General features: G+C 45.6%; 4 protein-coding genes and 1 long non-coding RNA gene across 7 annotated transcripts; 4 read left to right on the top strand and 1 right to left on the bottom strand.

Moving 5' to 3' along the window:
* The first annotated feature begins 1320 nt into the window (after positions 1-1320).
* Positions 1321-4212, top strand: LOC112886884 (ABSCISIC ACID-INSENSITIVE 5-like protein 2). Of its 3 annotated transcripts, XM_025952905.1 has the most exons (4): positions 1321-1689; positions 1882-2706; positions 2932-3003; positions 3871-4212. In XM_025952905.1, the coding sequence occupies exons 2-4, from the start codon at positions 1885-1887 to the stop codon at positions 3949-3951; spliced, it is 975 nt and encodes a 324-aa protein (XP_025808690.1). In that variant the 5' UTR covers positions 1321-1689; positions 1882-1884; the 3' UTR covers positions 3952-4212. The 3 variants fall into 3 exon arrangements, with proteins under 3 accessions (XP_025808690.1, XP_025808689.1, XP_025808691.1); XM_025952904.1 differs by having other exon boundaries at positions 1321-2706; XM_025952906.1 differs by lacking the exon at positions 3871-4212 and having other exon boundaries at positions 1321-2706; positions 2894-2996.
* A 975-nt stretch (positions 4213-5187) lies between these two features.
* On the top strand, positions 5188-6816 carry LOC112887605. The gene is made up of 2 exons (XR_003227597.1): positions 5188-6355; positions 6468-6816. It is a non-coding gene; the product is annotated as an uncharacterized LOC112887605 (long non-coding RNA).
* Positions 6817-10033: 3217 nt separating this feature from the next.
* On the top strand, positions 10034-14552 carry LOC112887611 (trafficking protein particle complex subunit 5). Its single transcript, XM_025953837.1, has 8 exons — positions 10034-10333; positions 12017-12105; positions 12339-12402; positions 12863-12940; positions 13281-13357; positions 13445-13511; positions 13596-13703; positions 14246-14552. The coding sequence occupies exons 1-8, from the start codon at positions 10262-10264 to the stop codon at positions 14273-14275; spliced, it is 585 nt and encodes a 194-aa protein (XP_025809622.1). The 5' UTR covers positions 10034-10261; the 3' UTR covers positions 14276-14552.
* A 3219-nt stretch (positions 14553-17771) lies between these two features.
* Positions 17772-20158, bottom strand: LOC112886758 (histone H3-like). Its single transcript, XM_025952747.1, has 7 exons — positions 19964-20158; positions 19848-19873; positions 19707-19746; positions 19102-19235; positions 18934-19011; positions 18600-18675; positions 17772-18061 (listed from the first exon to the last, which is right to left on the bottom strand). Exons 1-7 carry the CDS (start codon positions 20061-20063, stop codon positions 18012-18014), a joined length of 504 nt encoding a protein of 167 aa, XP_025808532.1. The 5' UTR covers positions 20064-20158; the 3' UTR covers positions 17772-18011.
* A 979-nt stretch (positions 20159-21137) lies between these two features.
* Positions 21138-25747, top strand: LOC112885272 (leucine-rich repeat protein 1-like). Its single transcript, XM_025950926.1, has 7 exons — positions 21138-21376; positions 21488-21559; positions 21676-21819; positions 25131-25274; positions 25348-25419; positions 25507-25578; positions 25693-25747. The coding sequence occupies exons 1-7, from the start codon at positions 21138-21140 to the stop codon at positions 25745-25747; spliced, it is 798 nt and encodes a 265-aa protein (XP_025806711.1).
* Positions 25748-27680: the final 1933 nt, after the last annotated feature.

Raw genomic sequence — 27680 nt, 5'->3', positions numbered from 1 at the left:
CAATAGGCATTTTTCTAAAACAATTGGATTTGTAAAAAGAATAGTTGAGTTTTAAGATAATAGTAACTAAATATAAAATAAAAGAGATTCTCATTCAAATGTAATCCTATTGATGATCCATGGACACAACTAAAATGATTACAAATGAAACTAACCAATTATCTAGAAATATTAAAAATAATTTATTCTACCTTTCAGCCCGTGCATGTCAAGTCACGATCAGACCTGTCGTGTGACACTTGACATCAAACTCTGGGTGACAGTAACTGTAGCATCTTGTAATGCGAAAACATCTATAAGAGTATCTTTTTATTCATTTTCGTCGTGGTAACCGGTAACTCCACCCTCACCCATTGTTACCCTATGTGGGGTGAGGTTCCATCCGGACTTCGATTAATTTCTTCTATCAATAAGGAACCCTAGCTTGCTTCAATGATTTCCCCTGGGGACAAGTTTTGTTTAGGATATTCTTCAACTTGTCTAAGCAATTAAATCTAAAATTTCCTTTCCCCATCCGGCTAGCAATGATTTTATATCTAGTAGTCATATGATCCATCATCCATCCATCCAAGTTCTTATTTCGTTTGACAACATCTTCTTCCCTAAGTGCACCACCCCACCTCGATTGATAGGGCAAGACTTGTGAATTGAGGTGCAGATGCGGTTTATTTCCCTAAAGAAATCAGGAAGCCCTCTCTCCCACCAGTGATGTTACCACTTATAAGAAAAATACAAAGTATATGCTTAGTACATAAATGCATGATGTTGCTAAAGGTGCTTAATTGGATCTTTTTGAAGTTGAGAGTGTGCTTGCAAGTCTATGATTCTATTGCGATGAACTTGAATAAAATCATGCAGTTTTGTTATGTACTTTCATGTGGCGTAGTACAACAACGATGAGTGTAAGTGAAGAGTCAAGCATTAGAAAATTAAATCAAGTACTCTTCCATTTCAAATTGCATGTTGTTTTATCTTTATTTTAAGTCAAAATCATCTAGTTTTGACCAAACATATAGAAAAACAAACAAATATCTATAACATCAAATTATTTGTACTAGATAAATCATGAATTTATTTTTTATGATATATTTGTTTGATATTGTAGATATCAATGTATTTTTCTTATAGATTTTATTAAAGTTAGACAAATTTAATTTAGGATAAAACTAAAATGATGGAGTATAATTTAAAATAGAGGAAGTATCAATGAAATTGCATACAGTACAATACTGTTCTCTCCGTTTCTATCCCTCTCTGCTCTCTGTATTTCTTCCCTTCCTGCTCTCTCTCTCTCTCGCACCCACCCCCTCACCCCCCCCAACCCCCCCCCTCCCCCCTCCACCCACCATCCATCCCTCTCCCTCTCCCTCGATCGTTGCTCCCTCTCTCCTCCCAGACTTCCATCACGGCCAGGGCGGCAGGCCCGTGCTGGTGGCAGCGGCAGCGCGGCCAAATCCCGGCGGCGGTGCGGAGCGGGGAGCGGGCGGCGGTGCGGCGCCGAGGCGGGGGCCGCCGCCCCACCATCGGCATAGGGGGCAGGGGATAGGACCGCCTATTTCCGGCTCTTTTTCCTCTCCCTCTCTCTCTAGGTATCGGCCGTCCTTTCCTAGCGGCGACGATAGGGCGAGTGGCGCGGGCCTTGGCCCGTTCTTCGTGGGGCGCTTCGCCGGCGACGAGCATCCGACAGGGGTATGCCCGCCCATTCCCTTCCCTTCCTTCCTGCTGTGCGCAATCGAACGCCGAAACCCCTCATGTATGCTATTTGTATTCGGATCCGGCCATGTATTTTACCTACTGACTGCGATTTTTTTGCAAAAATTATTGGGTGTACATGTGTACGCCCATATCCTGTACTGGGTCCGCCCCTGGTTCATGATCCAGACAATGGCATCACAGGCTGGAGGTGGCAGAGGCGGTGATGCTGGCTCGGCACAACACGGGCAGGTTCAGGGTTTGGCAAGACAAGGGTCCTTATACAACCTTACCCTGGATGAGGTGCAGAACCATTTGGGGGAGCCATTGCTTAGCATGAATTTTGATGAGCTCCTGAAGAGCGTGCTTCCTGACAGTGTAGACCCAAATGGCACTGTCACAGGCAAGCCTGATCCAGCATCGAACCTGCAGCGACAAGGGAGCATTATGATGCCTCCGCAGCTGAGCAAGAAGACTGTTGATGAGGTGTGGAAGGGCATCCAGGATGGACCAGAGACCAGTGCTACGGATGGTGGTCGGCACAGGCGGGAGAGGCAGCCAACACTTGGGGAGATGACCCTTGAGGACTTTTTGGTTAAAGCTGGGGTTGTTTCAGAAGGACTTATGAAGGATTCGGATGATTTGCCGAGTAATATAAATACAGCTGGGAGCAATGTTGTAGCGGGTGGCACTTCCAGTTTGAACTCTGGAGCACAGTGGTTGCAGCAGTACCAGCAGCAAGCTTTGGAGTCCCAGCAGCCGAGTTTGGTGGGTACATACATGGCTAGTCAGTTGGCTCCCCAGCCATTATCTGTTGCTACAGGTGCTATGTTGGATTCAATTTACTCCGATGGCCAGATTATTTCGCCAACAGTTGGTGCATTTTCGGACCCTCAGACACCTGGGCGCAAGCGTGGTGCCTCAGGGGAGGTGGTAGATAAGGTGATTGAAAGAAGGCAGAAGAGGATGATAAAAAATAGGGAATCAGCTGCACGATCAAGAGCGAGAAAGCAGGTCTACCTCTGTTATCCTGTTTATTTCTAATTTCTGTACCTAATGTCATTGCTTGTTATGATGTCCTGATTGCAACATGAAGGCCCCATGAAATGTTGAAGGGGGTTTTGGTATTTATTTTGTAATTTTTAGCTAGGATATGAAAGCTGCTAAACAATGGGATGTTCTTTTTTCCTTCTATGCATAGTTATCAATTTCATGACCGTATGCATTGGCGCTTGGTAGGCTTACACTAATGAGCTTGAAAACAAGGTTTCCCATCTGGAAGAGGAGAATGAGAGATTAAAGAAGCAGAAGGTACTTTTATCTCCTGTTATTGTAATTTTGTTTTCTTTTTCTCATTCTTTTTGTTGAGGGTATTCAACAAAAGCATTTTACTGTACTGTGTCTTCATATTAAACTGTCAGTTCTTGCAAAACTGTTGTTCTTCAGATGGGCAAGACTTCTGTTCTACGTTAACTATTTATTTGTTTCAGTTTTTTTTAAACATTTGATGCTCAATAGTTATGTTTTATCTCCACCGGATGACCTCCTACAGTTACTACTGTTTTCTTGCTGTCTTGGATGAAACATTTTGAAGTTAGCCAACCAGGCTTTCATTGTTCTTCATTTGTGGTGCTCATATTGTTTGGGCTTGCATCTTAAATCATCAATCAGAGGCTACATAAGGGGGAAATGAAGTATTTTTCCTCATTATTGAGGTTTGCAACGGGAACAATTCCATATATCCAAAGAACCTAATGGGCATTGGATTGTTGTTGCATCATAAATAACTAACTATATCGAATTGCTTGATGCCGTTACCTTTGCTTTCACTTCCCAAAACAGAGTTTTTGCTGAGCATTGGATCCATGGGTTGTCTTGGGAAATTTGTTCCACTCATCTTTATACTATTTATCTGATTTCACACTGGTCAGAGTTGACATCATAATCCATTTCGTTTTTAAGCCTAGCACAATGAGATCGCGATGCTCCTTTTCTATTGTGGTGATGCATCAAATTTTGGCAGCATGATTGCATGAAGTAATTTAGTACTTGAGCTGCATGCTGTCCCCCCCCCCCCCCCCCCCCCCTCTTGACAGTGGGTAAATGGTAGCCCTTTAATTGCATGCTGCTTATGAATATTTTCTTGCATTACATTCATGCTGATATCATTATTTTCAGGAGTTTGATGAGATATTGAGCTCTGCTCTGCCTCCAGAACCCAAGTACCAGCTCGGGAGAACAAGCTCGGCTGCCTTTTGATTTTGGATGGTGACAATGCTCAGTGACTTTTGTACATTACACAAAGGTTCTACTTATATAGTTTTGCCTCTTTGGGTTAGAAACAATTGATAGATTGAGGTTATAGCTTTTCCCAGCCCGGTGGTCCAGTGTATGTAGATTGGTAGCAACATGTACCATGCCCTGGGGCTGATCGTTACCGAGGCGTTTGCCAGAATGTGAATCTTCTAGACACATGCTTAAGTTCCGAGAGCTTTTTCATACTGGAAATGTCTTCAATTACCTGTCGCCCACGTGTGTCTCGTGCTGTTGCTTTCCATTGGTACGGGCCATTGTGTTTGACCTGATGAACATCTGCACACCATTTCCAGCTAACACTTGCCGGGTTCAGAAGAAAAAGAAAAATCCGGGAGCCAATGCCTCTCCCAACTCACACGGTCCATCCGCAGCTCAACCCTCACCATCATGACTTGTTCAGATCAAAATTGGAGCCTAGCTAGGGAGTCATTGCTTCCCCTCTCAAGTCTAAACCTATGATTTGCATTAGCTCGCTTGTACTTTGGCTGTCTTGGTGACGATGTGGCTTGCATGATTGCATCCCGACCTGCTCAAGCTCAACATCGATGCACTCTCAGGTCGTGGCGTCCTTGTCAGTTTGCCTTCTGGCCTGATCCGTGTGGTGATCGACGGGTGGGTGACGGGTCTAGTGATCCGCGCGCGGCCCCGCATGGCGGTGGCGTCGCCGTGCACGTTGCGAAGACGTGATTGCAGTCAGCGCTAAAGATCGAGATGGTGACCTGCCGGAGCGCGCTGCTTGCTGGATTGCACGAGGGAGCCAATGATTCGGGGTGAGGCGGGACGCCGGAACGCAAGTGCTCCTCCATCCATTCAGTCGCGAGCCCTTCACCCGATTTCGTGGTGCTTTCCTCAGTCTAACCCATCGTTCATCCAAAAACAGCGAGCGCTTGATCGTGCCGGTGTGGCGGCACGATGACGTTGCTGCGATCGGCATCGCAGTGCCAACGTCTACACAGAAATCGGGACAGCAAAATCTGAAACGAAGAATTGGAACAGAAAGGGTTCTGACTGGCGAGAATCGAAGGAACATACAAAGAAGCGCAGCCGGCTCAGGTCCCATGTGACGTGCACGACGCTCGCCCTCGACCTCAAGAGACGAGCAGCGCACGCTGGTTAGGTGTCTGCCGATGGAGGCCGTACGGCTCCAGCTCGCAGCAACCCGTCACATGCCGCCGCCCTCGCCAGCCACACTGCCGCCGCGATCTGCGATCCCGGTCACTTCCTTCCTTCCTTCCTCCCGAGACTGCTCGTCTACTCTCCAACTGGAAACCCGGAAGCCTGTCCACTCGCAATCACCTGGCATGCAGCTCGTAGCAGCGCCTGGCCCTCGATCGCCTCGAGCACGCGTCGTCCCGGGGGCCATGAAACCCATCGCCATCGGCGCTCCCTTCATCTGCGCTCTGCTGCTCCTGCATTGCCTGGTCGGCGCACCAGCAGCGCCGGCAGATCGCGGTGGCGGCGCGGCGCCGTCGTCGGCGTCGAGCGGTGGCTTCCGGTTCCGGCCGCGGAAGCTGCTGCGGGATGCGGTCGCAAGAGCAGCGGGCGCGCAGGTGCTAAACGCTGCCGCCGCCGCCGCCGCAGCGGCGGCGGGGGAGAGCCGCGGAGTGGGCGCGAGCCTGAAAAAGCAGACGCCGAGCAAGTCGAATCCGAAGCAGAATTAGCAAGAGCTGAGGAAAGATTTAGGGGAGCGTTTTTCAGATATAGATGTCTGTATTTCGTTTCTCGCGTTTTGGAGTTGTAATTCGTAACAGTTTAGAATAACTCCAACAGCCTAGATAAATTTATTTTGTTCTGTAAAATTAAAATTAAACCGAGTTCCAACAGTCTTTGTATACGCCTCACTTCTCTATCGAGTCGCTATCCCCCATTGCTAGCTATCTATACCAAGCAGCTCGGACTCGCCATCAGCCCCGTCGCGCGCGCCAGCCGAGTTCCCGCGCCTCCCTCGCGCTCCCGCGCCCCTGCCGCCCTCGCACTTCTTCTCCCTCGCGCCGCCGCCGTCGCGCCGTGCCCACTCCCGCGTGCAGTCGCCGTCGCGCCCTAGCCCGCACCCAGGCCGTGCCGCCGTCACGCCCTGCCGCCATCGCCTCGCCATGTTTAGGCCTTTCGTCCCCGTTCAACGCCGGCTGGGGAAGGGGGTGGCGGACCGTGGGATGGATCCGCCCGTAGTGTTTCGCTATCCCAATTTGTGGCAAGAAGGGTGGATCCGGAGGGAGCTGGTGATGAATCCGGCGTCGGATCGATGCGCCGTCGTGTGCTTCTTCCCACGAGCTTCCATGGCCGGCTGCCAGATAATCTGCTGAGTATCGATTCATTCGACGTGGAGGAGGCCTACACTGGTACACTGGTGAGATGCCATCTGCAATTGATTCATTTACAAATGAATTGCTGAATGTGAAGTACATGATTAACATGTCATATATGCTTTATTTATGCTTCCTCGTGGCGGCGGCGGCCAGGCACTGTCGCACGTCGTGAGGGGTCGATGGAAAAAAAAGGAATCGCCAGGAAGGACAGTCTGATTTGAATGTGGATCTTTTATTTGAATATGGAGTGTCTAATTTGGAGAGTGTTGTTTCCCCACCATTTAGGAAGTCTTCTATTTTCTTTTTCTTAGAGGCCTTCTAAAATTCTAAATTTACCTAGTATTTTATCTAGACTCTTGGAATTCCTCTTAGAAGCGGCGATCGCCTGATTCTGTTTTCCTCATTCAGCTTTGGCAAAGTGTTTTTTAAAGAAAACTTTGGCAAAGTTTTGACATTTCCCATCATTGTCCATAAGATGAAGCCCGTTTTCTCTTTGCTGTAACTTTAGTTGATTCAGATAGTGCGGCTCTGTTTCGTCTTTTGCTTATCTTTCTGCTTGCTGGCTGATAGCTTGAATCAATTTTTTTAATTATACAATAAAACTCGGACACTCACAACGTATGCACGCTCAGCTCTATGAACACGTGTAGTAAATCCTACCTTTACGTGTATCTTCGAAGATTGGGCTGGCAAATCCTCGAAATTGACGAAATCACAACAAGCGCCTCGTTATCGACGGGAGCATCGTCTACCACTGAAAACACAACGCTGTTAAATCCTAAAAACTTCGCTCCCATCAGGGAGTCGAATTCAGGACCTCATATGAAGTGTTACTGAATCTCCTATAACTGCTAGGCTGCAGGCCTTTCTAAAAGTGCATTTGGCTCCCTAAGTGAGTTTTGATGTTGACATACAAAATTAAGGAGATAACGAGTTTATCGAGTTATGTACGGGTTAAAATTCAATGAAATGAAAAGGAGCAAGAAAAGATGCAAAATTTGCTCAAAGGATGGTGTTCGGCTTAAAAGAAGATCTTTTATTACTTTCTATTTTGAATTTGAGTATAGAAAGCACTGTACTGTTAATTAAGAGGGATGCGAATGGATAGCATAAAGGTGTCAAAGTGTTTATTTGAGATGCTAACCATCAAAGAGAGATACAGAATCACACATTTGTGCACCTAGTTTTCTGACTGTTTCAGTGTGTGTCGGAAGTTGTCAGTAATTTCCGACAGGGGGTTCTCAGGTTAGGTCGGAAGTTCTGACACTGTGTCGAAAGTTCCGACAATCACTTAACCAGTGCACTAACGGCTAGTTTTGGGATTCGGGTATTTATACCCTCTCAGCTCCTCCTTTAGTTGCTGTTGACCTAACCCGAGACAAACACCTCAAGGAGCATTTACCACTCCTCCTTAATCCCTCCTTAAGCTAATTCTTTAGTTGATTTGAGATAGGATTTGGGTGAGAACAAGCTTGAGGTGTGAGACTTAACCATTTAAGTTAGAGGGAAGCCAAGTTCATCTCAACAGCACTTGAAACATCCTCATTCTTCAATTCGCGTTTGTTACTCTTGAAGCTTGCTTCTAGACGGTTTGGTGTCGCCCGTGGAGCGTCCTCTTGTGCGTGTGCGCCTTGGAAAGTTTGTATTACCCTATTTTTTGTGGATTTTATAGAAATAACTTAATCCTTCTTTGTGTTTGATTGTTGATTGAGTGAGGTAAAAGGGTTAGTGGAAGATCCGGCTCATTATGACGTTCTCAACGGAGACGTAGCTTCCTTAGTGGGAGTAAACTTCGGAAACAAATCTCCTGTGTTTTGTGCTTATTGCATTTATTTAGTTCTTGTTGGTCTAAAGTTTATTTTGTGTCGATCCATGTACTTGAGTTGTTGTACTTACAAAGATTACCTGCATAAATCTTCTAGTATCGTTGTGTAATTTTTGATTCAGCTAGATTCTACAGTTTCAAGTTCAATTTTGAATTTCTTATAAGAGCTTTCTTTTTGTCGGAAGTTCCGGTCTAAGTTCTGTCGAAATTTTCTATACAGTGTCCGAAGTTCCGCAGATTTAATTGCTGCGAAGAATTTTTTAAATTTTACAGTTATGTCTATTCATCCCGCTCTAGACATCACCGAGATATTTTCATTTTCACGATAGCCTGAACCAATTTCTTAAAAAAAACTAACCCTTCCATTTATGTCTAGTAGGCGTATTAGAACTTAAAAAGTTCTCTAAAGAGATATTTTGACCATATATGTCTTTTACAAATCGATGCCGTGAAAGGTCTTTGAAGTACAAATCTATTCCTAATGATGTGCCTAAATTCCACAACGAAAATATGTGTTTCTCCATAATGTCAACCGTAAGTTTCAGTTTTGTTAAGTATAGACTGCCTTCAACGGTCAATTTAAAAGGAACATTTCATTGTACTTGTACGATCTGTGTTTGTTATTCTATGCTAGTACAGTATCCGTGTATTGCTACGGGTGATATAAATTTACTCAGATCTATATAAAACCATCAACTGTGGTGTGATCGTATGAGATATTAATTGTTTAGGTTCTAATTGAGATTCTGATTAATTTGTTTAGATTCCGATTAAGATTCTGACTGATTTGTGTGGAGGATTTTCGATTGGGAAATTATTGCTTAATTTAGAAATAGTAGAGATACTTCTCTGTTTGGTAACTTTTCTCGTGTTATTCATTTACTCTGGATGTGTCATTTGGCATAGTTTGTCGTCAAGAATAGTAATAAACAGTGTACTTCTTTCTATATTTTCACCATTTGCTCCTAGTAGCTATCCTATGGCGCCCAAACTGGGATGCGTCCGTGTCTATGTTTATGGGAATAAATATTGTTTTTGCTAGTAGTGATGCACGGACCTTTAAGTAGTTTAACACTAACCTTCATGTTTATTTATTCATTCTTTTAGAACTTACCATGCATGTATAGAACAGCACACTAACAACGAATGGGTCGCACACAAACAGAAGTTTCAAACATAGCGCACACTAAGCTGGGATACGAGGAGGGGTCCATGACATTCGACGTCTCATCTCTATCTCTCTTTCCCCGATAATTTAATAATATTAGAAAGAGAATGAACTCTAACAGTTTTGTAGTGTTTCCCTGCACCCTCTTTCTTTCTTCAATAATTATTGAATTGTCCCAATATTTCATCCCAACTCCATTTAAACGAAGGGAGAATTTTAGTTGTTATTGGGATGGTGTTAGGATGGTGTAAAAGCATATCTCTGATAATCTATAAAAGTGGTATTGGAAGATGTTTATTGAGCAACCGATAGAGATGATCTTACTCATGGTAATTGAAATTTTGACAATGCTATATTTTTATTCATCTAACCTAATTTTTTATTAAAAATATTAATTCGGTATTTGATCGAAATAATGATTCTCAAACATTAGTAGTATTAAAATAAATTTAACCTGATATTTAGATAATATTAGTTTCATATGTTTTCCATATATACAAATATTATTTAGTAGTATTAAAAATGAATTTACCATTTGAAGGCGCATCGCATGGTATCAAAATTCGACTCCAGATATTAATGATAAGATTCATATTATTAACATATCTGATTTTTTTCCAAAAAATATATTCGAATTCGTTCATGAACTTTGTTTTATAAAGATGGATTCATCAACTATCTGATCCGTATTCAATATTTCTAGTTTCTACCCTGCTTATTTTAAGAAAATATCCTCCCACCCTGCATCCGATCCTTGTTCGAGTCGAGCACCTCCCCTCTGCTCTCCAATCCGATCTCCGCTCGCGCACGGTGCGCCCTCACCACCGCGCTCCGCGCCTCGTTCCCCTCCTACGCGGCCTGCTCCTCTCTCCCCACCACCGGCGCCGCACGCCCTCCTCGCCCCCTCATACTCCGCTCCCAAGAAACCGGCTGAAGCGAGTGAAAGCGGACAAGATGATCGGCGTCGGGAAGGCGAAGCAGTACGCCAACGTCCTCGACAAGCCCCTCAGCCGCGGCAGGCAGGAGGTACGCGCAGTCCCCGCTCCAAATTTCCTTCGGATCTACACGCGCACGGCCGCCCTGGATCCGTGCTCGTGAGGTAGATCTTCCTCGGGCAGAGCATCTCACTGCACTGGAAAGGTGATCCCTTCCAGTTAGTTGCTCTTCCAGAGGTTGTGTTGGGAAGGCAGTAGGGATGTAACCTGTAATCTGTTGGCAAGGTTCGCGGGGTTGTGGGAGCTGTTGCGTGAGATGTAGTTGCCCGAGCCTTGTTTAATGAATTGCCCCATTTTTATTAACCATTTTAGTCCAAGCAGTGTGGTCAGATAATTGGTCCACTGAATAATTTGATGCCTTCAGTAGCAGTCACTTGAATTGATCACGATTCATTTGTACTCCTTGTCACTAATGATTGTTGTCTTTTAAGCAGAATGGACTTCAAAACATAACTTTGATCCCCAATTCTATTTGTAAACCTATTAAAGTTACAGTATGATTCAAGTATTTTTTTTTGACGAATATGCTGTTAACATTCTTCATCTTAGATATCTACTTATTTCATATTGATAATTTAGTTGAACTACACACATTTTAAAACGAACCTTACTTTTGACTACAGGGAGAACATTCATACTAGTCAGATGTAAAAAAAGTGCAGACGCCATCTTTTTTCCTATGGTTATTTTCTGAAGTTCATTGAAGTGGACCTAAACTGTAGTCATTGCTTATAATCAAAATAGCAATAAAAGGGAATTATGTTTTCTTTTATCTGTCATTCTAGTAGGGCCAAATCAGTTGCGAACAAAGTTCGTATAATGGGAAGCAAAATATAATCTCAATTCCTGATGGTTGTTTTCTAAATTAGGGTCCTCACTATTTTTCTGAACCTTATGTGGAACAGCACCATGACTCCATGAGCGTGTGCTACAGTAATGTGTTTGCTAGATGAACAGGGCTGCATTTTTATTGAATTTGATATTTTTAATAGAATGTTAATTTCCCAAGAGCTCATTTTGTTTATTCATATAAAAGCATTGGATCATAGGATTGCTATTATGAAGTTGCTGGTGTTGGCATGGGATTGTAGGTTCTCAAAGCCAGCCAGATAAAATATAAGGTCATTTTGGCTTTTTGGTATGAACCCGAAGCTTTCTGGCTGGGCTCACCAGCCTTGTCACTGGCCATCTGTATCATGATCTCAGTGCCCAAATTCATGGTGGAGGACAGTAGGAATAGGCATTAAAAGAAGGATAAGTGAACGTGTTAAAGGACCTTCAAAATATCAAATACATAGGGACAAAATAAAGGACCCTCAAAACTATCATATACGTAGGGGCAAAATAAAGGACCCCTCAAAAGTGCCATTTTACCCAGTCACCAAGTGTATGTACCTGAGACCCTCCTATTGCACTGCATCCAGTGTCTAAATGTGGTCACTATAGTCCAAAAGAACATTTTTTTGTCATACTTCTTTCTAGCATTGAGGTTTCTTGGGGACGTGCTTATTAACGGCCAGGTAGTTATTGCTTATTTCTTTTGTACAACGCTCTTTAATTATTGACAATTTTTGCAATTTGAATGGTCAGAAACTGTGATAAGCTTTAATCATGGGCTTTGTATTTTAGGGTTTCTATTTTGCAACTAAGAAAGTTGCTTTTTCTCGTGCCTTTTTCATTGCATTATATACTCAGTGAGTTTTATCGTCTGTAGGTCAGTTTGAGTGCATTTGCGTTCTTGTTCTCAGAGTTGGTTCAGTACAACCAAACACAAGTTGACAACATTGCGGAGCTGGAGCGGAGGTAGTTTCTATTGTGTCTATATTGGTCTGATGAATTTGTAGCATGTTTAATTGGCTATTTGCTGTCAGTTGCTTTTTTTTTCAAACCTGTCTTGATTGATATGTGGTACAGCCCTCTCCGTTACCACATGCTATTATATTATGCCTAGATGATGTAAATTTGTTCTATAAATTTTGTCCGTCAACCTATAAATTCATCTGGGCTGCATATTTTTGTTTTTGCTTTATGCTCAGACTGGAGGATGCTGGTTATGCTGTTGGTGCAAGGGTGCTTGAACTTCTCTGTCACAGAGAGAAGGTTTGGTACCAGTTTTTTGGCTCGCATTATATACTTTAGCATTGTAAAAGGCTGAAATCGAACATTTTCTCGGCTCCATGTTTGCAAATAACATTCTATAGTCTTATTTCTTTTCAAAAAATATAATTTTTTTGGAAACAGAAGTTACCTTTTGAAGCCCAAATCTGATATATCACATATGGATATTCAAGCAGTGTGCATTTAGTATAAACCATAGTGCCTTTTCATGAACTAATTGAATAATAACTGTTGTAGTGTCACTGTATCAGCTCATCTTTTTAACTAACTATATAGGTCGGAAATGTTCATATGCTGTTATATCTGTAAATACTTCAAGTGATCTCCAGATTTTAAGAATTAATCTCCATTTTAGTGTATATATCTACTTTTTATGTTTCTTTTCCTTTTTTTTTCATTTTGAGGTAGTGATGTTAGTAAAGATTATGAGGTACTATTTCAGGGGAATAGGCGAGAAACACGACTTCTGGGGATTTTATCATTCATTCACAGCACTGTATGGAAGGTCCTATTTGGAAAGGTAATATGTTGCTGGTGACTGTCTTTCTGATTCCTATTTGATCTCATAATTGAGTGATTACCATCTTTTGTGTTCCTTGACCTTTGCTATTGGCGAGGAATTGCTGCGAACGATGCAGCGTTTTCTGGTTTATTCCTTCATGGAAATAGCTAACAAACCTCAAAGATAATGGCCATCGTAGCGTCCTAAGACTTGGGCATGCGCAATAGCCTGCTGCATGCCTCAAACTGACCTACTCTTTTATTTAAAATAAAGACCTTTGACTCTTAACTGAAAACTATGTGGACTCTGACTGAAAATATTGACATCTATTTGCTGATTTGGTTTCTTATGTTACCAGGTGGCTGACTCACTTGAGAAGGGAACAGAGCATGAAGATGAATACATGATTAGTGAAAAGGAGCTTCTTGTTAACCGGTTTGATACCATGGAGGACTTCATAATATGTTTCTTTTTCCTATAGGTCTAAAATGTGATATTATAATTTCCCCCCTGTTTTGGCAGGTTCATTTCGGTGCCAAAAGATATGGGAGCATTCAACTGCGGAGCATTTGTTGCAGGAATTGTAAAGGTAGGGTTTCCAATTCTCATGCCCAACCATTGATCTTATCATTTGACCTGAGCAATATTTCAAATTATTCTGTATTTTTTGTAGGGTGTATTAGATAATGCTGGCTTTCCTGCAGTAGTTACTGCACACTTTGTGCCGATTGAAGGTCAGCAAAGGCCAAGGACAACAATCTTGATTAAGTTTGCTGAGGAGGTAGGAGAAGTTTGTACTGTTTGATGCTATTAGTTCTGCTGCACGTGAATGATGTGTATATTATTTTTTTACTAGACTCAGAAATGAATAGATAATTTTACGATATTGCTAATTCCATCACTATTGTTCATATTAGCGATAACTCTATAACAAAGACCACTAACTGAAATTCACAACACAAAATCCTACTGTAGTAAATCAACTCTTAACTTTTTGTCTAAACACTTTTGCATCTAATTGCATTCAATATATTGGTCTATTATGTTATGTTTTTGTCAGACATAGACATCAATCTTAAACTTTTAGTATGCTGATTGCTGAGTCAAAATTATTTCATTCATCTATAAGCCAGTACATTTTGCTCTCTCCCTTGCTAAAGAGATTTGGTTTCAGATATCAACATATATCATTATTGAAGAACTTCCATGCATATTTATTTGTCCTTGGTCAAGAAATGTGACCACATGCATTTTACAGTATCATCTATCTGTTGAGCTATAGTGCCATACTACAATAAGTTGATGTAAATATATTCTTTTCAGGTTTTACACCGAGAAGCAAGACTTGGATGAGTTCTAAGCTTTGTTTATGTACACCAAAACCTTTTTTTATGGTCTATTTGTGAGGTGAATTGTTGCTGGGTAGTTTGGTGGTTTCTGGTACTTGATTTATGTAATAGTAGTTTGAGAATACAAGTGATGATGGTGAGATTGCAGGGGCTTCATCATTCTTGTTAGAATTCTAAATGTAAAACATTGCTTTGTCAGCCAAATCTGCTCCTGTATTAGATACTTTTCCTGGAATTTCACCTTATACGAAAGGAATCTCATCTTGACAAGTCGCCTTTCCTATTCTGGAACCTGGCAGATTGTTCTGTTTTGCGAAGTGTACCAGGTCAATTATGTTGTTCTATAGTTCTATTTTCCCTTTGATTTACCAAATATTTCTTACATATCCATTTAGGTGCGGTGTGCCAGCAGAACATAGATTGAAGTAATGGTGTATTACTTTATTTCATTTCCCATGTCTTGTTTATTGTTGAAAAATCTGTCCAGTTTTCACTGATTTTAGTATCTTTTTGTGAGTGTTCCAAATCGTTCTAAGTTTTATCGATCAAACTGCAATTCAAACTTTGTGAAAAGTCAGTGCCCTGTCCTGTTCTAGAGTTTTCAAAAGTTTGCTTGTGGTTTATCTGTGATTTGGTAAAACGGCTATAACTTTTAGCTCTGATTTTCGAATTGGGTGACCTTGGACTCTTGTCGAAATCTTATTTATTGGGCTACACGTACTAACTGAATGGTTCACCCCCATGGAAAGCAGAATTTCAATCCAAGATCCATCACAATGCACGGAAATCAACCATTTGCTAAATGACTTCTGCAAACTGTCGGTTCCATGCCAAGAAGAGTATGCATACGCAAGGTTGAGCTTTTCACCGCATGGAAAAGTCTCGAGTAATATTAATTTAGATTATGCATTCTGATTCAATGTAAGTCTGATTCCTCATGAACCAAATTTATGAAAATATCTGTGGTCAAGAGGAGCCATAAGGCTTTATTTGGAATCTTGAAATTGAATTCCATTCTAATAATTATAATTTAGACATAAATCTATTAAGCTATATTAAGGTAATATGATTATATACAGAATATATTTGTATATTATTGTTGGCCATACGAGGGAGACATTCTACCGTAGAGAAGCGAGCATAACTTAGAAACATAGCAAGGAGTGAGCTAAAGAGTGTGCTATAAGTTATGAAATAGAAATATAGCTCGGTTGCTGTCGGCGTACAGGGAACGGGGTCTCCTGCGCAGACAATTTATGGAGACCTTCGACCGCCACGATGCACGAAGGGAGTGGCCTACGAGATAGACCCACCTAACCCATGTCCCAGGGTGCAGCTTAACACCCCCGAGGACCACGGGGTGCAGCTCGGCACCTCGGGAGGCGATAGTTTTCTTTGCTCTAAAGTAAAAGTTATGGCAATTGTAGGAGCAGGCATCATTGAATAACCCTAGATTGATGGCTGACGGGTGGTGCGTCGCAGTATGGCAAGCTGGTAGAACCGTCTAACTCTCATAATAAAATGGAAGGGCATGCAACTCTACCATCTGCTACCTTATCCTAATATGCATGCACGCATATCCCAAGACAAGGACCACCGACCAACATCAATGGAGCAAATGTGCACGCACCCTGGGGTGGGCATGCATCATGCACCCCGGCGTGCATACGAGTTATAAGGTGAGAGGGGGGCTCCTGCCACACACAAGCATGTCTGAAGGGTGGTACATGCATGCATGCGCTGCATGCAAGCATGTGGCAGATACATGCACCTGCACGCATTAAAGAAGGAAGCCCATGCATGAAGAGCAACGTCACCTCAAGGAGGACATCTCACCTATTTTCCGTATACAGTCCGATGTGGAAATCCCTCTTGGATAATAAAAGAGAAGACCCGAGATAGAAGAGGAAGAGGACAGAGCTCAAACAAGAGCTCCCTCCCATTTATTCTCTAGTTCATACATAACCACAAAATATACGAATAAGCAGGACGTAGGGCTATTATCCTCCGGGAGGGTTGAACCTAGGTAAAATCTCTTTGCTCACCATCCCCGCTGTCCAAGGAGATCAGCGTGTTCAACCTCTGATCGAATCTCTAAACGCGGGTTCCACGAATCCCCGCTCTCTCGGTACTCACCACCGATAGTGGCGTATAGAATCAATTTCCATCTCCCATCCTATAAGTTTAGGATAAGCTTATATCTAAACTTTATAAAGTGGTGGGATACCAAATTCTAAATCAAATAGTCTAGTTTATTAAGTAGATTTTAATTCCTTCAAAATGAAAGGATGCAAACGGCGCTAAGAGAATCTGAATTCAAATCTGGTATGGCATATACCATGACAATTATTCTGCTACTTCTTTCCAGTATGACTGCTTATTTACTAAATAGCTCATTTTGAAACAGGTGTGTGCCACCACAGCACCACCAAATCGAAGGACACAGATCAGCCATGGGTGAGAGGAAGGCCGACATAATGAACGGAGAAGATGGCTAAATCGTCGAAACCAGTGAAGAGGTGCTTGAAACAGGGATGGCATAGAGGGTGCTCGGAACAGCTGCTGCAGCCGGCCAGACTGAACCACGCTCAAGATGTGCTTGAATCGGGCCGGGTACCTCAACTCAAGGGACTATTTGCAAATGCCCATATGCTCGTCGATATCGTTTCACGGAACCACGCCTTTGCAATCCCAACTGGCGTGTGATTTTTCCAGTTGCCATGAGCCACGGCTCTCCACTTTTCCAGTCCCCCGCGCAAAGTGGAGAGTCGTGGCTCATGGAGTCATGGAGAACTTCGTGCTATATGTCACGGAGCCGACGCTTCCGCGGGCTGGTGCTTTCGCGCCCGTCTTTCCTTTTAGCCCAGCCCGGCCGAACAACACAGGATGGCACGGGTCATGGAAGGCAAGTGAAGACCCCGTTCACTACAATCCATTAGATTCTACAATCTGAAGAGATGACAGAGGAACCATGGTTCAAAATATAGGTCGTTTATTTTTTTTTTTGATTTATAATATTTGCTATGCATCTAGATATGATATTTGTCTAGGCGCATAGCAAAAATTATAGACCTATTAAAATAAAAACGATCTACATTTTGGAACGAAGATAGTACTACTAGGCAACAGATACAGGTCATGGTTAATTGACAACCTGAACCAGTAACTGTATGTGTAAACCATGAATATCAAGGGAGAGAAAAAAAAAATCCTAGAGTGTATACGACAGTTTCAGAATGTAAGCTGCAAACAAAATGGTGAGCTTCTTCAATCTATATAGGATCGCTGAAGCGGCGAGTGGTTGAACAAGAACCAAGACAAGGCAGGGAAACCACTGCCCTCTCAAACTCAACAGAGTTACAGAGACAACCTCCAGATGTTTGGCACCTTCAGGGATCAATGTAAACTACAGCCAGAACGACAGTCTATCCCAAAAGGCACCCTCCGGCCTCCCACAGTTGCCACGTAGTCCGTCCACACAGATATGACAATTTCACAGCTTTTTGGTCTACATGTTAACAGATCATCGAGTAACATTCTGAATAAGCGCATCATAGGCACATGGGCGATACGTCAGTCTGAATATTTGGAACGCTACCTCAAATATGCAACATTCAATGACACCACTGGATTAAGATACATCTACATTACACTCTAAGATGCTAAGGCCAACGACACATATTTCATGTCCTACATCAGGTAGTAGGGTCCACAAAAACATCTGATTAGTCTATCACCATTCACCAACGCCTTCCACCGATACGCCTCGCAAGCTGTATGTCCCTTTGCACTGCAGCAGCAAGGTAAACACTTCTTTATTGTTGTGATTTTTACCATAACAAAAGAAAAGCACAAGGTAAACACTTCTCCATTGTTATGATTTTTACCATAACAAAAGGAAAGCATAACGATTTCCAGATGCAGCAATAAATCGGATTGGAAAACCACATTTTTTTTACTTCAGAGAACATTTGACATTCATACAAGCCAGAATAAACCTAGATCTTTGAAATTTCAGAATTCTTAGCCAACGTTTGTTAATATATTTACTGCTGAGCAAATCCCAATCCACTCTATTTGCTGATATCTTTGTTGAGAATCACACCGTAATGGCCTTTCAAAAAGTTGAGAATTGCACGCTGCACAAACTAGCTAAACAATATTATGTCTACTCATTAGCAATTTTGCTAGTTCAAACAACATCATTCAATCCAAATCAATATCAGCACAATCATCAAAGAATCATGTAACTGATATGTTGTTACACACATTTCCATTTGGCGAAAAGAATGCAAGCTAATAAAGGTGTCCATTCAGTGACAACTTACTGATAGTAACACGTTTGGCATGGATGGCACAAAGATTTGCCACTTCGAACAGTTCTATCAGGTGGAATTCTGCTGCCTGCAGACAAGAAGAAAAACAACCTGAGAATTCAAAAGGTAAACATACCCAAACCTCACAATCTAAATCTCTTAATTAACCAGAGCAATTAGGTAAAAGGAATTTAACGGTGAAGAATTTATCACTCAGAAATGTCACAATCTGAAACTCTTATAGTGGTATTACCATACCAATTAAGAGACCTGACAACAAATTATCTATGCAAAATCTAACTAATGCATATTCAAGCTCAAAATGGAGCAATTAGGTATAGCTGACCTCTTGTATCGCAAGGAGAGCTTCCGGGGCCCAGCGTGTTACATTCCCCCTTGAGTAGAAGTCAGTGACCTCCCTCACCTGCAAAATTATCAGAAGCAATATCTTCCATCAAACAGTCTGCAGTCCAAACCCATTTTTATGGGGAGGACAAGTACACGCTGCACCCACCAGACGGACAAATGGTGCAAAGGGGATAAGCAACTCCGTGGATTTCTGGTACTTCCTGATCTCCCGCAGCGCCACAGTCCCTGGCCTCCAACGGTGTAGCTTCTTCACCCTCTGCTGCTGCCGCCCCGCCGTACCTGCTCCCCCGAGAGAATTTTTTTTTCCAAAAGTGAATAGCACATATTACAAACAGCAAACAAGATAGCAACTCCAAAATCGAGACACCCATGTGGCATTGTGTCACGGCACATTAGCCCTCATCTTGGTACAAAAAGGGAGACTTATGGCACCAACAAGTTGAAGAAACTCTGCCAACCCAAACCATAACGAATAACAACACTGGGAGAAGCATAAACACCGCTTCTTGTGCGACAGTTCTGAGGCAATGGCAGCAACCAAAATACCAAATGATAGGTTAAGCTACACCCCAAACTAAAGGATACAGCGAAATGGTGCACCGTGCGCGCTCACCCCCTTGCAGTCTCAGAGGAACACCTCCGAACTCCCCAATCCCCCAAAAAGATCAGAAACCGACAACGAAAGAACACTGAAATGCGCTGACAACGCGCCGGAATGCCCGAACTCAACAAAGACAGAGAGATACTCACCCCCAGCCGCCGCTCCCTCCCCGGTCCCCGCAGCCCTTGCCTGCATTCCATCGAACAGGTTGCAAGACCAATTAGTCCTCAAAATGGGTAAAAAGGGAAGAAAAAAACGGCTAGAAGCAATCCCCGCACGCACGCACTCACCGGAGTCGCCGATGTGCTCGCTTCACCTGCAAAATAAGGAAACAAGACATGCTTAGCGCCACGGGCGGAGAGCGGCGGCAGCGGCTGCTCACGAGGCATTGAGAGGGAGGGCTTACCTGTCGGCGTCGCCTTCCGGTGCGGGGAGCGCCCGAACTGGAGCTTCTTCTTGGGCTGCTCCTTCGATTTCCTCACGGCCGCGTGCTTGGTGCGAGCCATCGCGACGGGGCGGCGGGCCTCGCGCTGTCCCTCCCGGCGGCGGGGGGGTTTTGGTTCGAACTGTCGGGCGGGCGGTGGGAGTTGTACGGGGGAAATGGTTCGGGACCGTGGCGTTTTTCTGGGTAGGACCCTGCGGTTCTATATATTCACAATTGTGTCGTCGCGCGGTGGTTGGTAGTGCTCGGTTTGCTACCGGAGTAGCAACGGTTACCTGGGCGTGCCGAACGTTGCGGAAATGCGGAGTGTGGGGCCTGGCAGTTGGGCGTACGTTTTTTTCCGGTTGGCCCTCACGTTTTGCGTTTATTCTTTTGTTCGTAGGGGTTCTAGAATAAGCACACTGCTAGGGGCTTGAATGCGAGTGACCAATTATTTTCCTTTTTGACGGTTCGCCCGTGGCTTGCTTGCATCGGAGACCTTTATGACGCACGCCATTACAGGCATGGTGACTGGTGAGACGTTGGGCGAGTTCAAACTCGTAGGAGGTCGCTGCTACAGTACAACAGGCACGAGCACGCCAGAAGCCCAGAATGTGTAGGCCGGGCCCTGAGAGCAGCAGTGCAGTCCAGAGCCCAACATTTCGCTGTTCCCTTTTTTTTTCCAAAAGCATTTCACTGTATCAATCGTTTTTAATTGGGGATCCACCCAAAACTTGGATTATAGTGTACATTTCTTTACCGTTGCCTTTGGGGATCCATAAAAGACTCGGATTGTGTCATTCCTACCTGGTGCCTGCATCCTACTAAGCATTGTGTCGAACCATGAATGTATTGGCATGTGCTGTATTGATTGCCATGCACAAAATCCTGGAAACAACAGCTGTTTCCTACAGCTATTGGCTAAACAAGTTTGGCTGGCGAAGGAAAACCTCTATAGGTGAACACAAATACACAGCCAACACATAATCTTTGCCAATTGATTCAAAGCCAACCCATCGGTGCGATATAGCCTCCCTCGCGATTTATAAAAACCACCCAAGGCCAGAGTTCAAAGCACACAGCGCCAAGGCCTCGCGGCATTCTTGCCTGCTGTCTTGCTCCTCATCAGATCACACATTCTTCCCGGCCACACAACGCCATGGCGCTCGCCGCCGCCACGAGAACCGCGTCGCTCGCCGCGGCCGTCCTCATCGTGGCCATGGTCCCGGCGGCGTCCTTGGAGCCGGCGGCGGCGAACAAGGACGCCGACGCGCTGACGGCCCTGCGCAGCGGGCTCAAGGACCCCGACGGCGCGCTCGCGAGCTGGGACCCCAGCCTGGTGAACCCGTGCACGTGGTTCCACGTCACGTGCGACGGCAGCAACCGCGTCATCCGCCTGTGAGTGGTGCCTAGGCGCAGGCACCGCCTCGCCGTCTCTTTCTTCTTCCCTCCCTGCGTGCCCTCCTGTCTGTCTGATTGTTTGCTCCATCTGAACTGCATCTTCGACAGGGATCTTGGGAAACAGAAATTGTCCGGCCCACTGGCGCCCGAGCTGGGGCAACTGGATCAGCTGCAGTTCATGTATGGTCCTCTGAACCACCTGATGGCTTTCTTCTTCCTCCTCCCCATGGGGATTCCGTCCGTATCCAGGGAATGCTGGTGATGAGGTGTTACTGACTGGTTGGGCGTCTGATCAGGGAAATCTACGAGAACAACATCGAGGGGCGGATCCCGTCGGAGCTCGGTGGCCTGGCGAGCCTGGTCGGCCTGGACCTGCACGGCAACCGCATCTCGGGACCCATACCCTTGGCGCTCGGGAACATCCAGTCACTGAAACTCCTGTAAGCGCGCGCAGTAGTCGAATTTGCTCTCGGTGTTTCCGTCGTCTCTCTCTGCTGAGATTTCTTCCATGATCCGGCCGGTGACATCGTTCTTCCTTCCTGCCTGCCTGCTGCAGAGACCTCTCCAGCAATGACCTTTGCGGCACGATCCCGACGTCCGGGGCGTTCAAGGACATTCCTGCCAGCAGGTCGGTGGAGCTTCCTTCATCAGTTCGTATGGTTTTGAGAGGCTGATGATGATGATGATTCGTGCTTGTCTGTTGTTCACTTTCAGCTTCGCAAACAACCCGCGGCTGCATCGGGGGGGCAACTACGAACCAAACTGCTAGATTATGCCTGTCAGGTCAGCATGAACAATAATCGAGCAGCAGGAAGATCGAGTAGTGTGCCGAAACATTGGCACAGATCTAATGTGTCGACGAAACGATCGAGCCTTGCTTGTACTTGTTGGTACCTGGCGTCGATCGCATGAAAGAAAAAACAAACTGTGGCAACGTATCGCCTGTGGTCGATTAATTGCGGTTGCATGAAATCGTTGGTTGCTCGATCTGACTCTTGAGAGATGTGTCGTTTGTTCGCTTGGGTTTCTTCGTCACGCCACGTCGGGCTCACGCTCGCGCGAAGGCGTGGCGCGCCGCGCGCCTGATCGAAGGGAAGCGTCAACCGAGGCGTCGGCGTGCCGGGCGGCCGCCGTGCGCCCGTGCGTTCTCGTCGGGTTCGGGACGGCCGTGCGTCCGCCGCCCGAGCCGCGCACGCCGACGATCGCGTGCTGCTGCCCGAAGCGTGCTGCTGCCCGGCGATCGCGTGTGCCAGTAGGCGCGGCACGAGCGAGCGTTCGCAGATACGAAAAGGTTTGGGGGCTTTGGGCGGAGGTGGAGGCGGGAGGCGGGAGGCGGGAGGCCTCCCGATGCCGGTGCTGGGCGCTCGGGGAGTAACCTTAGCAGTGGCAAGTCGTGGCATAGAGCCGGGGAACGACACGGGACCACGTGCGAGGCCCGAGGGCGTGCGATGCGACACGTGAATGGCAGCAGCAGCAGCAGTTGGTAGTCGAAGGATTAATTTGTGATGGTGTCAAGTCGTCAACCGTGGCCAGGATGAAGAACGAGATACGCCATACGACGAGCGTTAAAGAGCATATAGACCACCAGCCTCTATTTCATTGCCCCTAATGACCAAACGGCCGGGGAAGGTCCCCATTTTTAAGATTAAGTACATTAGTTTTGTCTAATGTTGGTCTAAAAAATGCCTCTGAATTCAGCAATATTTTTAGCCTCATCTTCCTATGGCAAGTGAGGCCTGCTTATTAGTTGCTCTTTCTTTTCCTTTTCATCTTTCCTGCCACCCTTCTTCCGTTGCTCCCTCCACACTGCTCCTCCTCCTCAACCCCCTCTCGATCTCGTGGGCTGGAGGAGCTCGGGTCCTGATCTGATGTTGGATGGGCGCGAACAAGCTATGACCGTTGCGGTGGATAAGCACACTAGCTAGAGCCCCCGCGAATCTTGAGAACGAAGCTAGTCGGATGCAAGGGCGGTGTTTCAGAACTGTGGGCTGATGGTGGGAGTGAGTGATGAGCATGACAGGGAGCCTACGCTGTGCGAGAGGGAGTTGGTAGTGGGAGGGCGGCAAGAGTAGGGTTGGTAATTGGATCATAATCCTTATGATCCTTCACGGTCCAACCCATCCGTTAATTATTTTTAACTTGAAAAGTAAAACATATAAGATTTCAGCCTGATTGTTTTAGCTCGATCCTTCAAATTTCTAGAGTAAATTTTTTAGCCTTTTTACCATCTTGAATCCAAGCAGTGTGACCTTGCAAATAAACAACACAACAACAACTTCTTGCTTGCTTTGGTTGAAACATCTCTCTTTATATATAACGAGGTTTCAAGATGCCTAATCCTATTTCTAAGTGTCTAACCCTAGCTCATAACATTACTCCTCCCATTTTGAGCTTCTTGTTCTCGAGCTGCAGCATAGCTATGACATGATGACGACTGGACTCTAACGCAACACAAACCTATCACCTAAGAACACACCTTTTACATCTCGTATTGTTTTCTATCGTTAAACTAAGACACTAATTAAATTCCCACTCTTTATCTTTGTTACAATTGTTTTCTATCGTTAAACTAAGACACTAATTAAATTCCCACTCTTTATCTTTGTTACACCTCCAGCTAAAGGTGGGTCAAACTCGAAGAGATAGGTGTAGATAGACTCCGAGCCCATATGTTCTTAGAATTAATTGTCTTGTAACAAATGTTATCCCGTCTTGTCTTGTGATCTACCATGGAAATATTTCTATAAAATATACCGTGTATATTTAAGTAGCAAGTATTTACTGGTCCATTTTATGGTTTGAAGCTTAATGAGCTACCAATGAATTTCCACTACGTTGAACATGCTTTGTATTGGTGTGTATTGATTGCCATGCACTAAATCCTAGAGCACAGCTAGCAGATTCCTACAGGTTTTGACTGAAACAGATTGGCTGGGGAACACCAGCCTATTGGTTAGTACATGATAACTTCAATCGAGGGCCCACTGTCAGTGTCCGAGTGATCAGCTGGGTACAGTAGATTTTACCCTATGCATGTTTGCTGGTACACGCAGCATTTCCACTAGAGTGGTAACCGAAGCTCCTCACCCTGCCATCAAGGATTCAAGGCGCCCTCGCGATCTATAAAGTCAGCCAAGGGCGAGAGCCAGCAGAGGAGGCAGCACCGCAACAGCAGGCCTTGCGATTGTCTTGCTCCTCAGATCACATTCCCGACCACACCACACCATGGCACGCATCGCTGCCACGAGAACCCTGTCGATCGCCGCGGCCGTCCTCGTGGCGCTGGTCGCGGCGTCGTCGTTGAAGCCGGCGGCGGCGAACAACGACGTCGACGCGCTGACGGCCCTGCGCAAGGGCCTCAGCGACCCCGACGGCGCGCTCACGAGCTGGGACCCGAGGCTGGCTACGTACCCGTGCGAGTGGTTCCATGTCACCTGCGACGGCGTCAACCGCGTCACCCGCCTGTGAGTGTGGCCTAGGCCGCCTCTTTCCTTCCTGGCTGCCCAGTGCCCCTCCTGTCTGTCGGGGATTATGAGAGAAGCGACGCATTCGTCTGATCTGATTGTTTGCTCGATCGCCCAATCTTTTTCTGCATCTTCGACAGGGATCTTGCGAAACACAGGTTGTCCGGCACTCTGGCGCCCGAGCTGGGGCAACTGGATCAGCTGCAATACATGTGTGCTCTTCTGAACCATCTACTGTTTTTCCTTTTCTTTTTCCTCCTGATGAAGATTTTTGGCATCTGAACCAGGGAGATTTACGGCAACAATATCCAGGGGCAGATCCCGTCGGAGCTGGGCGGCCTGACGAACCTGGTCAGCTTGGACCTGCAGGACAACAGCATCTCAGGACCCATACCCGCGACGCTCGGGAACATAAAATCCCTGAAGTTCTTGTGAGTCTGAAAACCGTTACCCTTCGGAACATGCATCGCGTGAGTGACTGAATGTCTGAGCGCGCTTGGACAGGCGCGTGAGTCACAACCGCCTGACGGGACCGATCCCCAGGGAGCTTGCCGGACTGCCCAACCTTAGAGTAGCGTGAGCACTCGCTCGTCGTTCCCATCGTTCCTCCGTGCAGAGATTCCTTCCATGCTGTGACATTGTTCTTGCCTCTCTCTGATGCAGGGATTTCTCCAGCAACAACCTCTGCGGCGCGATCCCGGCGACCGGAGCGTTGAAGAACATTCCTCCCAACAGGTAGGCGTGGAGTGAGCTTCCTCTCCGTGAGTTCACGGTGCTCGTTAACTAATTGCAGCCGCGTTCCGATGCCCACCTCCGCTAATCGTGCTCCTCTCTTTTATCACCTCGCAGCTTCGCCAACAACCCGCGGCTGCATCAGGGAGGCGCGTACGTGCCCAGCTGCTAGGTGGCCATCAGTGTGTGTGCGCCATGGTCGAGCAGCAGGTGGGGAGCAGTGCACCAAAAGATTGGCAGTGCAGATCGACTGTGTGTCTGTGTCAGGGCACTGTTCTCTCTCTCTCCGCGCTAGCTGTAACGCCTGAACTCCCCTTAGACGGGGCATTGTTTGAAATAAAAAAAAAGCATGCTGGTAATGTCGCTGTTTGGAACCGCCTGGACGTAGTCGCTGATTGCCGTAGGCGGTGTCCATGGCGAGAGATCGTTGTCGTTGGCTGCTCTGAGACGCGCCCTCGCTTGCTTGGGCTCCTTGGCCACGCACGCCGCCCGTCGAGTAGGCGTGAGCCCGTCCGTAGTCGGCCGGTGCGCGGCGAGGCGTTGTCCGTATCGGGTGGCGGGCGGCCGTTGTGCCGCGAGCCAACTAACCAGAACCGGAGCGCGATGATGCCCGTCGTCCGATACGCTAGCTGCCCTGCCACGAAATGCCGGCAGCAGCGACGGCGGCACGGGTTGGTCTCCCGAATACAGAGAACGAGATGCGAGTGTTAACAAAATTGCCAATGCGTGTGTGGGGTGTGTGGACAGTCGCGACAGCTTCAGAAATACTGTAAAACCGAAAGAAGAAGCGCAAAACAAAGGGACAACGGCGCTGTCAGTATTGAAGAGAGATTTTTTTTTATGGGGTATTGAAGAGAAATTTTAGGAAACAAAAGAGAGGCAACCTTGCTTTAATGAATACAGGCAGGCAGCTCGGACTCGGGGAGTTTCTAAGCTTGCCGCCACACGGCAGAAAATTACTTACAAAAGAGGATGCATTGCCCAAACACTTGGGCCAAAAACACATGCCTGCATCAGGACAAAAGAGCACCTTGCCGGCGATCGAGTACTCACATCTCGTACAGCAAGAAATACGTCACTTGCTCATCATCACCGACCAATACGCAGCTCCAGCGTTTTACCTTTTTCCCTGGAAGTGCCAAAGCTCATGCAAGCCACAGCTAGATGGTACAAAACTCTCAGATGCTCAGCTTCTGCATACGAGCAAGCTAGGGAGCTGCCCTAGACGCGCACCCTTACTGACAGAGGGGCACCTTCTTCATCTTTCTCTTCCCTGAAGGTGAAGGCGCACACGTCACGTTCCTTGATACCGTTGGTCTCCAAGAAGTGTGGCCATCCACCTATAAAAGGCCGATGTCTCTTGCTTCGGTATCGTACAGAAGGTAACCTCAACCGAGTTGTCATCTGCGAAAACCTTCCACCTGCCCAAACGAAGATAGGGATATAGATATTTCGCACTGAACTCTTTCTGGAACACCTACAGAGGGAAATAAATGGTGCACATTTAGCAGTAGTGATAGCCAGCAAGGTCGGGTTTTGGGATGCTTGGTGGCGCAACGTACCAATCTTTTTTTTATCGAGACCCTTGATGGTCCGAATGTACGTCCTAGTGCCAGGGGAAAGCTAATTGCAGCTCGTTCTTCCTCCCGGCGTCAGCTTTCTGGAGTCACTAGAAATTTGAAGGTATACTGCATATTCTACTGCCCGCAACCTTCCTATTATTTGGGTATGAAATAAACACATACACGAAACCTAGTTTCTTTAACTTTTTTTTATATCTTAAATCATCACTCGTGACAGTATTTATATGAAGCAGGACTAAAATTCTTAAGCATCAGCAAATTCCAGGCCACTCTAAGCCATAATGGTTGATATATGTCCATTTTATTGATTTTTTCACTAAATTACTAGAATTTTTGCCACTTCAAAAAAAGATCTAAAGCACATATCACATCACACACAACACAAGCACAGACATTATAAGAGAATAGTGTAACACACATTTCCATTTAGTGTAACAAGTACTATGGAGAAAAGCGTTCATCCAGTGATAACTTACTCACACGGGTGGCAAATTGATTCACCACAGACTGATTCACCGCAAA

The sequence above is a fragment of the Panicum hallii genome, chromosome 3 (assembly GCF_002211085.1).
Source record: "Panicum hallii strain FIL2 chromosome 3, PHallii_v3.1, whole genome shotgun sequence".
Lineage (NCBI taxonomy): Eukaryota > Viridiplantae > Streptophyta > Magnoliopsida > Poales > Poaceae > Panicum > Panicum hallii.
This window is presented reverse-complemented; position numbering and strand designations above follow the sequence as displayed.

What these genes read in the sequence shown, in the direction of transcription:
- LOC112886884 (XM_025952904.1), top strand. Translation starts at nt 1,756, where the DNA reads ATGCTATTTGTATTCGGATCCGGCCATGTATTTTACCTACTGACTGCG. An exon ending in GATCAAGAGCGAGAAAGCAG is followed by an intron (nt 2,707 to 2,931) that starts GTCTACCTCTGT and finishes GGCGCTTGGTAG; the next exon opens with GCTTACACTAATGAGCTTGA. An exon ending in AGAGATTAAAGAAGCAGAAG is followed by an intron (nt 3,004 to 3,870) that starts GTACTTTTATCT and finishes CATTATTTTCAG; the next exon opens with GAGTTTGATGAGATATTGAG.
- LOC112887611 (XM_025953837.1), top strand. Translation starts at nt 10,262, where the DNA reads ATGATCGGCGTCGGGAAGGCGAAGCAGTACGCCAACGTCCTCGACAAG. An exon ending in GGAAGGTCCTATTTGGAAAG is followed by an intron (nt 12,941 to 13,280) that starts GTAATATGTTGC and finishes TTATGTTACCAG; the next exon opens with GTGGCTGACTCACTTGAGAA. An exon ending in AAGGAGCTTCTTGTTAACCG is followed by an intron (nt 13,358 to 13,444) that starts GTTTGATACCAT and finishes CTGTTTTGGCAG; the next exon opens with GTTCATTTCGGTGCCAAAAG.
- LOC112886758 (XM_025952747.1), bottom strand. Translation starts at nt 20,063, where the DNA reads ATGGCTCGCACCAAGCACGCGGCCGTGAGGAAATCGAAGGAGCAGCCC. An exon ending in CCGGAAGGCGACGCCGACAG is followed by an intron (nt 19,874 to 19,963) that starts GTAAGCCCTCCC and finishes CTTATTTTGCAG; the next exon opens with GTGAAGCGAGCACATCGGCG. An exon ending in TTGCACCATTTGTCCGTCTG is followed by an intron (nt 19,012 to 19,101) that starts GTGGGTGCAGCG and finishes ATAATTTTGCAG; the next exon opens with GTGAGGGAGGTCACTGACTT.
- LOC112885272 (XM_025950926.1), top strand. Translation starts at nt 21,138, where the DNA reads ATGGCGCTCGCCGCCGCCACGAGAACCGCGTCGCTCGCCGCGGCCGTC. An exon ending in CTGGATCAGCTGCAGTTCAT is followed by an intron (nt 21,560 to 21,675) that starts GTATGGTCCTCT and finishes GCGTCTGATCAG; the next exon opens with GGAAATCTACGAGAACAACA. An exon ending in ATAAAATCCCTGAAGTTCTT is followed by an intron (nt 25,275 to 25,347) that starts GTGAGTCTGAAA and finishes GCGCTTGGACAG; the next exon opens with GCGCGTGAGTCACAACCGCC.